At 34.6% G+C, this 12,791-nt stretch overlaps 1 protein-coding gene across 1 annotated transcript; it reads left to right on the forward strand.

Moving 5' to 3' along the window:
- The first annotated feature begins 6,628 nt into the window (after positions 1-6,628).
- ptcd2 (pentatricopeptide repeat domain 2) lies at positions 6,629-11,336 on the forward strand. The gene is made up of 10 exons (XM_015402132.1): positions 6,629-6,752; positions 7,336-7,428; positions 7,501-7,630; positions 7,830-7,947; positions 8,054-8,132; positions 8,238-8,329; positions 8,859-8,972; positions 9,071-9,145; positions 9,234-9,347; positions 10,524-11,336. The coding sequence occupies exons 1-10, from the start codon at positions 6,638-6,640 to the stop codon at positions 10,743-10,745; spliced, it is 1,152 nt and encodes a 383-aa protein (XP_015257618.1). The 5' UTR covers positions 6,629-6,637; the 3' UTR covers positions 10,746-11,336.
- The last annotated feature ends 1,455 nt before the right edge of the window (positions 11,337-12,791 follow it).

Here is a 12,791-nt window from a genome sequence, read left to right on the forward strand (position 1 = left end):
TATCCATCAGTGGATATCTACTAAATGACGTCAGGTATTCATAATACCACCACAGACTGGTTTTCCCACAAGGGCACCTCTTACCACCACATCACCAAGTAGTTACTGTTAAACTGAACGGACTTTTCTCTAGTTTCTTCCCTACACTTCCTCTATTTCTCTCTCTCTATCTGCCTTTCCTCTCGCCATGTATTTCTCTTCGAAGAAGTTTAATAATGTTTGTCTGCAGCTGCGTGGTATATTTGTCTTGTGATTCTGGCATTCTTTCTGCCCCTTCCCCAGACTCATATTTAACCTATAGCGATTAGTTTCCTTAGTGCTTTCAGATGTTTGTGTGCATTCTGTCCTATACTGTATCTGTTATGGCAAATCTTATGTAAGAGTAACCACAAACTTAAGGACAGACACAATAAAATATGTCGTTAATGAATAATGGTCTTCTCGAGTATTTATTTATTTATTTTATGTCTGAAGCCATTTATTTTTTATCCTCAAACATTACAAAGAGTAACTTTCATACATTTCAGTTGGTACCTATGATATGACAGGAACTGTCTAAGAATTAGGAAGAGATAAATAAGATTTATACAACAATTAAGTGGAATTCTTATTACTAAGATGCAATTTTGACTTTTATATGACATTAATTCTTCAGATCTCAAAGATTTTGGAAAGATCTTAAGATGTTCATATTTTAGAAGATTTATTTTGGCCAAATAAGAACTTCCTTGGCTCTCTGGATTGTAATCTCAAATTCTTATCTAGAATGACTCTACAGTTTACCATCCATTTACCGGTACAATGTTGAAAAACAGCACACCGTGATGCTCCCACCTTCAGACATCTGAATTCCTCAGATATGATCTTCGTTGGCATTTAAAGAGTTCTATTTTGGTCATTCTGCCCAAATGTTCTTGGTTAATAGATTCTCCTTCCTCAGTGGATTATTTTGCAATGGGCCTATTGAGAAACAGGCAAGGCATTACTTTTTATTTCTTCATACTGCAGCCCTATACAGCGTTGGATGCAGAAGTTTGCCCTGCAACTGAAGCGAAAGGTTATTGGTTCAACACTCTTGTGCTGGCGTTGAGTGTTGTATCTTTGGGCAAGACACTTCACCCAAACAGCCTACTAATGCTGGTCAGAGGGCTGCCATTAGTAGACATTTACTTCTAGGTTTATTTAAAGCTCTCTGCAAGTTGTGCTTGACTCTTGGGCAAAGCTATTTCTATTGCCCCTTTGTCAGATTTCTTGAGAAAAACAGCTGTTCATGACTGCTTTATGTAAATCTTTAGTTTTTGTCCTACCTGATTGGCATAACTCAGGTTTAGAAATGCATGTATCAACCAGTATAGGCTGTAAAAATGGCCACAGAGAGGTTGCAAAGAACTTTTACTCATCATGATGTGCTTTTTTTGCAATTTCTTGGCAATAAAGACTCATTTTTTTAAGAACTAAAGCAAGGCTACATCAGCTTGTGATCATTTGCACTACTTGATGACAGATTTTTACTCTCATGCTTTGAATATGGAATTTACTTAAGTTATTGCTGATATTGGACATGAATTTAATGCCAAAGGCAAAAAACTGACATGTTCGGTATTATCCCTCTTATATATCTGGTAGCATCCTGTCCTACTAATTAGAATGAAAGGCAGGATAGGGAATTGGGAAATGTCTGATTTCTTGTTTTAGATATTTGAGATCCCCTACTTCTTGCACCTTGCGGTATTCATGCCAGTCTATCTTTCCACTCCATCCGCCATTTGTCTGTATTTATAACAGCTGTGTAATTAATATGTGATTTATAAAACATTCATAGCCATTCTATTTAAATGAAATCATATGGTTGGTAATATAATGACAGGGAACAGAAGAGTTGACATGTTAATGACATGAGAGCGTAGATGACTGACTGTATGTGACACAGTAGCCCAAGGGAGGAGATTTTCCTTTATTGAGCGCTGAACGCCAGACATTTCAAGGATGATAGATTTATGGTTGCAAAATGAGATGCCGGATGAAACAGAGGTTCTGTTTTCCATATACAGGATAAGCAGGTTAACATTTGTCTGATATCATGCAAATGATTAACCTTACAACATAAAGGAGGAAACATTAAAATAGCATATTTGTAGCAAAACCTGATTGGAATCGCTGATAAGAATTTGTAAAATGCCTCCAAGGAAATTATGTTTCAATAGCCATTTCAAAATCTACAAGTCCACAAGAAAGCAGTTAGTCCTCTAACAATTTATTGCATAAAAGCACACAGAGATAAATATTTAAGATATTTTTGCTATTTTCATTTTTCAGTGTTGTTTTTTGACTGCATATTTTGGATCATTCTCCTACGTAATTATCAAATAATAACTCTTTTCTACATTCCAGCTGCACTCATCAAATGGCTTGATACAAAAAAAATATATTTCAGTGTTCATATAACCATATATTCTAGCAAGGTACCTTATGGCAGGTACAGATCATCGGCTATGAGGTGTTTCTGATGCTCATTCTCAGTAATTGTGTCTGCAAAAACAGCCTAGAAATTAGTACAAATTTCTTACATTTTGTGTATCTACCCTTAATTTGAGTAGGTAAGTAAGATGATCTGCCATTGGAATGAGTGTTTTACTATTCAAGTAAGATAATAAGATAGCATGCACTTGAAATAAGACAATGCAATAGTTTTTTTCTTAATTTAATTGTAAATTGTGTTGTTCCATTGGCAAAGTGTCCCACTTACCTCCTCAATTCAAGACAAAATGCACTTATTTTAAGAAAAAATTACTTATTTAGATTTCATGCTTTTGTGGTGCACTAATTGTTCAACTGTATTGTTGGTAATTTATATAGAAAAAAAATTATTTTCAATTTTATTTGATTATATTACTTTGTGTAATATTTTACAGCAGGTGTTTAACATATTTTACACTAAACAATCTTATATTTTTTAAGCCTGTTTTCACAAAAGGTGCCAGTTAAAAACACTGGACCATCCTGGTACATCCTGTGACAGCAGAGATAGTATTCAGGTATGAAAAGATCAAAACACACGAAAAGCGATACAATTTGACAAAGGTAAAAACACAAGAATGTACATTTATTAACTATACCTAAAGGACCCATGATTAGAATACAGATAAATCCAAAAATCCATTGAAATGTTTGCCTAATGTTGTTGAGGTAATTTTATTTGTTTTCTCTGTCTGATAAAAACCACTAAATGTTCATTACGTCTAAATTTCTTCAAAAAAGCTGCTGGTAGATTAGCCATAGTGACTTCTGGACAAAATTTAATTTTTAAAACGTCTTCCACTACACACATTTATTTATTTTAAAGTAACACTGCACCTTTTTTAATCAAAGTTATCATTTCTGAATATTCTCATTTAAGCCCATTCCTGTTTGACAGAGAAATTAATAGAATACAATATCTTAAAATTGAATAGGAAATACACAGAATTTATGTCAATAACTGTCTTCTCACCCAGCTGAGAGATTGTTGCATTTAGCTTCTTGTCAGTTGCAAGCAAGCATGTCAAGGTGACAGCTTTAGCCTGACATTTAAGTGGGTTGTTTATCAGATGCATGACTGCGCCGGCCCTGTGTTAGACAGGCAATCTGAAAAGGGTGCGGCCCTCCCCTTCACTTCCCAGTGACAATTATGGGTTCTAGCTCCCCCATCCACACTTTGAGAAGGCTTTTTTTGGGCTCTACTCTGTGTTGCATCAGAGGGAAATTTGGAATTAGACATAAAAAAAACAGCAGATCATGATAATCAATAATTCTGCCTATTTAATAACAGCTACAGGAGACAGTTTCTACCTCATAACCCATGTTTTCCTGAGTACTTTAGCAAATGTATTAATTGCACACCTCTATTTCTTGTCATGTACTGTCATAATATGTAATATTGTAAGAAAATAATCATACAAATAAGAAATCTCCCAGCCACTTCACTAGATCATGCGTGAGACATTAGAATAGCATATTTGTAACAAACCCTGATTGGCATTGCATTTTGAGAGTGATCAAAGTCACTCTCAAAAGGTTTGCTAAAAAACAGAGACCCTAGATTTTTCTAAAGATAGAGGGGTTTTTTCTATCAAGGGTAGTGGCATAGACAGCCATCTGCTCCAGCTGTTTGCACCCTCTTCCAAAACCGTTTTGGTGGGGACATTTATTAATGATGATGGGACACCCGAGGCACTTTCCAAAACCAAAGGGATGTGCACATGAGCATAAATCAAAAAACATCTAAAAGCTGCCGTCCCTTAGCTCAAAAAGACACAACCAAAATGCTGCTTATCCTGTTTTATCTTTGAAAAGTATACAATGATGTGCAATTATATACTGAATGAGTGAAGAAAAAGAGAGAAAGAGCCTCGCACCTTTTAGGATGCCATAAATTATCTAAAGCCCTGCCTCTTATTGGCTGAGCTATCTCAGTTGGATAGGCTGAGATCAAGTTGCCAGGGCAACAGAGGGGAACCGCCCTGTCCCGACACTATTTTCTGTCGGCATGGCTGTTTAACATAGGTTTTTATTATCGAAGCATCCAATGTTAGGGGTTTATTTTTGTTAACTTATAAAAAAAAAATTGTTTTTTCTAAACAGGTGCAGGGTTGATAGATGCTCCTCTGAAAGGTGTTCTTACAGATTTATTAATAGCTGATGAGGAAAACATAGGCAGTACATTTAATATTTAAGACTTGCCATATAAACAATGTGAGGTCTGTACTATTAAACAGTGAAGTTAAAAAGTATTTTAAAGGGTTTTATCTAAATGTATGATTAAATTAAGCTTTTACAGAGAGAGTAAAACTCAACACTTTTAAGGATGCCCCTCTGCTGTTATGTAATCATGTTCAGGTCAATGGGGGCATAAAACTAAAGTGATCTGAAGTGACGCTTAGTGCAGCTTGTAGTTATAATGACTGATCTGCACCAGTATGACAGGATTTTGTGTGCAGCACAGATTGCATTCCAGTATTTCATTGCGAAGTTCACCTACAGGTGTCCATTTTAAGAGACATTTCTTTATATATGGTTTTGAATCTCAAAATTGGTTTGACTTATATTGTCCACCTATGTATATTTTGATGTTTTTGAATCATGAAGTTTCTTCCAACACTTTATTTTTCTTGAAGAGGTATAAACTTATTATATTACATTAAAGAAAATACAAAAGTAACTAAATTAAATTAATAAACATGTGACCAAAAGATTAGGTTTTTATTATTATAAATATTCTTTAGGACACATTCATTTGCCTGTCATGAAATTTTGTCTGTAGTTTTAATTGTTACTATTTAAGGGTTTGAAGTGGAGCATGGAGAATTCCATATAACTAAGATTTGATTCTGAGAGAGTTAAAAACATCGCTGCTTATAGACAGGGGTCTGGTATATGCATCTCAGGAATCACGTATCCACACTGACAGGATATGGTCAACAATTAAGAACAGAGCAACCATTTAAGTACAAATGTAATTAAAATAGATAATATCTTCATTATGAAATATTCAAATAAAAATTTCACAACAGAATTAAAATGTTTTTTTCTTTAATCATTAAAACTCAAAATACATGTTCATTTTCCATCAATTTCCTAAATACAATTTAAAAAAAAAACTGCCAACTTCAAAATCTAAATATTTAGTTGCTTTTTGTAAAAGGGTAATTTTTTTTCCTCCTTTTTTCAAACCCCCCCCCCAAAAAATGGATTTATGATTCATAAAATGAGCACATTGTTTTTAGACCTGCTTAAAAATCTGTCATCTTTTTAAAGGGCTATACAGCTCTTCTGGATGTGGATATTTTGATTTCGAAAAACCAAAGGCAAATGTGACTCTTAGTTAACTTCAACATCCTTGATATAGAATATTTTATTTATAAGAGGTGTAGTAATAGTTTTATATTTTTTTCATTTTGTGTAAGTTATTACAAAACCTATTACTACTAGACCCACATCTAACAGTAATCCTATTAATAATAGACATTTTTGAATTAATTAAAATATTAAAAAAATATATAAAATGTCAGTCATCTGTACAGTCAGTACAATCTAAGATAAATATTTAAATCACTCTTCTCAACCAGGATCTATTGGTCTGAATTGTGAAACACATGAATTAAGTCAGCACTGCAGTTTTTGAGAGTAATTGTTTTCTTTGGATTATTGTACAATGCTAATTATTATTATTATTATTATTTTTTTTTTTTTATTTATTATTATTATTATTATTATTATTATTATTATTATTATTATTATTATTATTATTATTATTATTATTATTATTATTAACGCTCTACTCTTCACTGAACTGAGCAGAAACGGTATAACTGCACCACCTACGGGGTAAAAAAGGAGACACAAGAGGGAGCCTGCTTTACAGAGCGTGACGCCATATTGGAAGATACCAACGATCGTATCTGAACTGTCAATCTTTTAAGCTAATGTTACATTTCTCTTCAATAATATATGAATGCTTTTAAATATGAAAATAAACTATAATTTACTGTTTGGTGTTTGTGGTTACTAATTATGATGAGAACCGGCTTGTCAGAACTCCAGTTCTGTGCCACACAGCACCCCTTTACATTCCATAGCTATGGTTCGGTCGATCAGTGTCATGGCGCTGCTGGGGACATTGGCCGTTAAATGCTGTCGGTCGTTACTTTCTAGACCAAATAAAGGGATTTTTAGAGGAGTTTTACGTCCAGACTGGATTCAGGTCTGCATTGGAGGTAAGTGAAACTGAATGGAAACTTACAGCGACTGTCTTCTCTTATTCAATTGAAGAAACGGTCCGCCAATTCACAGACTGGGGCATGTAAAAGCCATCTTCAAGCTGGAATAATAATATAACAAACGCGGTTTACTCATGTAAAGGAAATGAATTTGCTGCAAACTATTATGTTCACACTACTATCAATAAAAAAAGAAGTGGCTAATTGCAATAAAACATTTTACACCGTAGGTGAAAAATGCAAAGGTTCAGGCAGTTTGGAAAGTTCACAGAAATCCATAATAATACAAAAAAAAAATGTTTCCAAGTGTTGAACCTTGAGGAATGCCATGTATCTGTGTTGTTTATTTGAAAATATTGAGCTATGATATCAAATAATTCTTCATCTAAGTCAGAGCAACCTCTCTTACACATTTTTGCTAATTCTATGGTAGCATTTGCTGCTTAAAATAATCTAAGGAGACAGACAAGCATACATTGCTGTTTTTTCTATGAATTATTTTAATAAAAGACTAGTCCATTGTCTTTGTTTTAACCGGTGTTTGTAAAAATGTATTACTGTCTTCCATTTCTATCTACAGCTAAGAGACATTTATTGTCAGAAGATGTCATCAGACTGCAGGATTTCCAGCAAAGGAAGCTGGCTGTGGCTCATCTGGTTAACGGTTCAGAAGGTAAGTAAAGGTTTGTTACTGAGCTGCAGTTTTGATGTCAAATCAGCTTCAACTTTTAACACAACTCCACAGGCAATTATATTGAGTTGTTCAAAGCAAAGATGCAGAGGAATGAGCTGATCCTGCGAGATGAACTGAAGCTGCTTCTCCACCTGTGCCAAACTCCAGATGATATGCTAGTAGCCAGGGAAGCCGTCTATAGGTACGCGCTTCTTCTGCTTAGCTGCCCCAAGCCTTTTAACCTGACAACAGCCAGATGCATGTCTCGCTCCGCCTAGCTCCACTCACATATGTGATGTGAGCGGAGCTAGGCGGATTGAGACATGCATCTGGCTGTTGTCAGGTTACAAGCCTTTAGCTTTACTATGAAAGTGAGTAACGCATTTCTTAAATGTCAACAGGTATCACTCGGAAAACCGTAACCTTTTGTATGGAGACTTCAAGTTTGGGCCTCTCTTCATGAGGCTTTGCTATGAGCTGGGAATGGAAGGGATGGCTGCTGAAACACTACTAGATAAGGTAAAAGAAACAACCACCGGAACTCCGATGATTAAGTATAATAGATTATATCAACAAGTCTGAACTAACTGGTACTAATAATGCTTCTTTTTTCCTCTCTGGACAGAATATGAAAGGCTTTTTCATTGATTCAACTTCCTTTAACATCGCCATCAACATGCTGTTTATTAAAGGCTCATATGAAAGTAAGAAGCAGAATAACTTTGGATGTCCACATGTAAAATGATTTGATCTAATCTAAAAAACGTGTGTGTGTGTGTGTATATATAAATATATATGTATTGTTCTAGGTGCTATGGAAGTTTTAAGAACCATGAGGAGCCAAGGAGTCCCATTCAATAAAGACACAGTGACACTGGCGACCGGTACCTGCTATAAGCTGGTAATGTTTAGATTAGATTGTGCTTATTTACCACATGAAATATTGATGAGATACATCAAAGCCAAGAGGTGTAGATTCACTAAATGTCTTAAAATTAATGGAGTGTTAAAACATTTGTTGGTAAAGTTTGTTGTAAAATTTGCTAACACACAGGTCTGGAACCCTTTCTGTTTAAAAAGCCACTTTATTACTGCTGCTACAGAATAAAATTTGATTTTATAAATATTGATCGCCTAGGAAATTTAACATAAATTGATATTTTATGAATTTAAACAAGAAATGATCATTTAACCTTTACAATTGAAAAAAAATTGTAAAATGAGGCTAGAAGAGTATTTAATTAAAACCATATATAATAGAAACTTAGTTTAAGCATTAATTGAATAAATTTATTGTAATAACACTGAACCAAGGGTGATGTGCTGTTGTTGATATTTCTCACAGATATTGAAGGAAATCATACAGAGTCACTTTTATATGCTTCCTATTTACCCTAATCATTAAAAATAATCAACGTTTTTTTGTTTAGAATACAGCAGAATCCTACAGAATCTGCTTGTCTTTGATAGAAGAGGAACAGACCAAAGGACAATTCATCCCCCGCCATGCATACTGCTTCGCTGTAGCATTAGCTCTAAAACGGGTGGGTTTAACCTTCTTTGCAATTGTCTTTGTGTTGCAGATGTTTGTGGTGTTTTCATTTATTTTAAGTCCCTTTTTTTCTTTTTTTTCTTTTTCCAGAACAATCTAGAAAAGGCAAAGTATATGTACTCACAAATTATGAGCAGTGACAGCATATTGTGCCAGAACTTAAAGGTAAATATGATGCACAGAATTCAGTTAAATCTAGCCTTAGTTTATTTGTTTTTAAAGTTTATATATCTAATTATTACTTACGTTACAGATTATGATCCTAGCAATGTCCGGAGAAATCTCAGAGGCTCTTTCTGTCCTGTCAGCAGCCATGTTACCCAAAAGTCCATTTTTTGTGAAGAAGACAGAGTTTGCCCAGGAAGTGGTAAGTGATAACAAATGCTGATTAAACAAGAGAAGAGCGTATAAATACTCATTATAGTGTTCACTAATTTAAAAAGATCAACAGTGTCTCTCACATTTTTTTTTAAATACAACCACAATCTTAAGTAAATGCTGTTTAAATGTTATTAGATAGAATAACCAAAAATTGTGAATATTTGAAAATGATTAATGGATTTTAAAGGTTTTTATCACTTGTATCAAAAATCAGTTGTGTGCATCTCTTTAAGCCCCAACTTAGTCAATATTCTGTTGAACCATCTTTCCAAAACTTTTTGGATTATATGATTTGCACATCTAGAAACTAAGGCTTCTGCCATTATTGATGGTGAGCCTCTGGGAACACCAATTTCAGAGTAATGCTACATATCTGCGTCTATGTCATGGTTGATTTTGTTTGAACCGTTCTAATACATTAATATGGTTCAACTTTAATCATTCCAGGCAGTGATGCTCCACCTGAGTCTCTAGGTTTTTCTCTAGAATCTAACAGATTTTCTTCCAGTTTGCTGTAATCTGGCCTACAAACAAATCCCAGTATTACATTAAGCTGCATCATTTTCTTCCATCAGCTCTGACCAACTAAACACTTCATCATGCAAATCAAAAAGTATCAATTTTGGTCCCAAAGAGCTCACCTTGTTCCACATTTTTGCTCGGTCCAATAGATCATTAACTCCCAAAGTTAGAGTCTTTGATCAACCAGTATAGGATATTTATATCCACTACAGAAATTACACTAAATAACAAATATTTCTGTTACTTCACGTGCTTAAAAATCTAAGAGCATAAGTTAAAAATTGACAAAACCAGCTACCTTTGTTGCTCCTGTCGTTTGTAATGTTATTAAACCCTTGATTAATTGACTTTTTAGAAATGTATGTGCAGTATTTTTTTTTTTTTTTCAACCAATAGTTTGGTTCATGGGTTGACTCTGGTTAAGTTTGTAAGTCAGAAGCTGAAAGGTTTGAGAATCTTTGCCCTAATTGACCTGCAGTAACCTCTAAAATGAATGTCTCATGGTGTTCTTATTTATCTTCCATGTAGGCCACAATTGTCACATGACATTCATAAAAGGTTTTAGGTTGTAAGGTCACAAAATGCGTGAGGTTTTAAAGAGAAGGAATATTTTTTGGTCACACTCTGCTGATGTTTTTAGGTGGATTTACTCCGTCTGAGGAGTGAAGGTAGACCACTCGAGATGAAAGTGGAGCAGATAGTAGCTCAGCTCCAAAGGGCCTCTCAGGTGACTCAGCAGACCCTCGACGATATGCTATGCCGTGCCCCGACGGGGAAGAGGAAACCAGCTCTAATGGAGGAGGAGAGGAGGACCAGCCGGAGAACTTTAAGGCCCCTGCAGTCCAATCTGTTGTCAGAGTGACGCCCAGTACCAACACTTAAAATCAGCTTTCTCACTAAAGGATGAGAAAAGTTTAATGCCACATTGAAATATGAGCTCTGTTACCAGCACAATCATGAAAGCCAGTGGTGTTTACCTCGCATGTATTAAATGGGCAGAGTAAGATAGGAATAAATACTTTAATCTTGCCAGAGTAAGCAGCTCAAATCTCTTCTATTGCATTGTAAAACTTCCCAGGTTGAACCCGAGCTTATTGCCATGAAAAATGAAAGCATTGTTGGTTATTTAAAGCTATTCTTTACCTCTAAGAGGTATAAAGGAATCAGATCACTACTCTGTAGTCATATACTGTGCATCCAAATTACCTCTTTCTAGCCAACTCTTTACTGGATTGCTTGGTCTTCAGAGAAGTATTTTACTCCTTATTTTCCTGTTCTCTTTACACATTTTAAAATCATCAAGAGAACAACAATATTTGTGTTACATTGCTGCTAAGAATCCCATGTTAACATAACAGTGATTTAGGAGGGCTGTGTGTATATTCTGTATAGATGTGTGAAGGAGTGATTCAAGGTTTGTCAAATATTTAATAATAAATGGTTTTAAAATAAAGAGAAGTAATATTTAACCTCTCTCTTTTTTTGGAATCAAAATGCTGGGTTTGAGATCATATGCAGAAGATGGGTTACTGCAGAGTAATAATTGTCAGCCAGCACCTTATGTACAGAAATGTAGTCAGTGTTTATTGTAAAATGAATCATTGAAATTGTAGAGCTGATGTCACAGAGATAAGTACATTTCTGATTTGTAAAAACATTTTTAAACCTGAGGCATCACTGATGCTTTTGTGATTGGATTGGTCATGATTATCCAGAAACTGACTGGCAAAACCTTAGAATGAAACATATATCTTGTTATATTTATAATAATCATTCAGACATGTTCACTTAAAAAGAAAAAAATCTTTATTTGACAATTTGGGGATATTTTCTGTTGTGTTTGGGAGAATTGTAATGTAATATCCATGAAAACTGCCGACATATCTGCTTGTAATGTATCTCCATTTACAAAACAAACAAGGACACTTCTCCAGTGGCAGCTAATCTGACTTACAGGTAACATAAAAAAAAATAGAGAACCTGATTCTTTTCATACGACGAATAGGATTTTTCCTTTCAAAATACTTAAAAATAAATCTGGTTCTGAGAATACCTTCATCTTATCAGCATGCGGTACAATTAAAGTTGAACTATTTATATAATAGCGTAATGTTGAAGCCATGAATGTATTATTTGGCATCTAATTATAAGTCAAGTGTGTTTATCAACATATTTTTATACTAGTTTAGCTATTTGTGGTTTATAATTATGTGTTGTACTTAAAGATCACTAACCTCTTTTTGTTGCCATATTTCAGATTTTCAAAGTTTTAAATATTAACACTCCAACATGACATATTTCTGGGGAGCATGGCCAGTTCTGCAGTTACCCGAAATACAAATCCAGTATTACTGTTAAGAGTAATAAAAACAGTTGGTTATAGCTGCAGGACATAGATTTTACCAGTCATTTAGCTACTCAATAACAATGATTATTATACTCTATAACAGTGCTGGTCTGTCTTCATATACATACATTTCTTAGAAATAATATAAGCTTGCATTGCCTATGTAGTAAATGTTCACTTCGCTTTTAAGATATCAAACTGGTGGTTTAGTGTCTTATAAAGGCATAAGATGTGAATCGGGATGTGACTGATGATGCATGATGCAATTTTTGACCTCAGCGTCAAATGGCATGTCAAATTTTGTGTTGTAACTTTAAGATTTTGTGACTTTTAGAAACTGAAAGTATATTTAGGATTACCTACGTTAACCTGGAAATTAGTCTTGAAAGGTGAGGTTTTCAAACCGCACTGAACTCACAATCCAGAAATGCTGCATAGCATGGAGACAGTTAACTCTGATGTCTCCCGTCTATTTTTTTACAATAGTAGCTCAAATCAATCTGAAGTGTTGATTAAAGCAGTTTGTTTGCAGGGGCGGAGCTACTAGATGGGGGGCCAGTC

This window comes from Cyprinodon variegatus, unplaced genomic scaffold, assembly GCF_000732505.1.
Source record: "Cyprinodon variegatus isolate N-32 unplaced genomic scaffold, C_variegatus-1.0 Scaffold1305, whole genome shotgun sequence".
NCBI classification, from domain to species: Eukaryota; Metazoa; Chordata; class Actinopteri; order Cyprinodontiformes; family Cyprinodontidae; genus Cyprinodon; species Cyprinodon variegatus.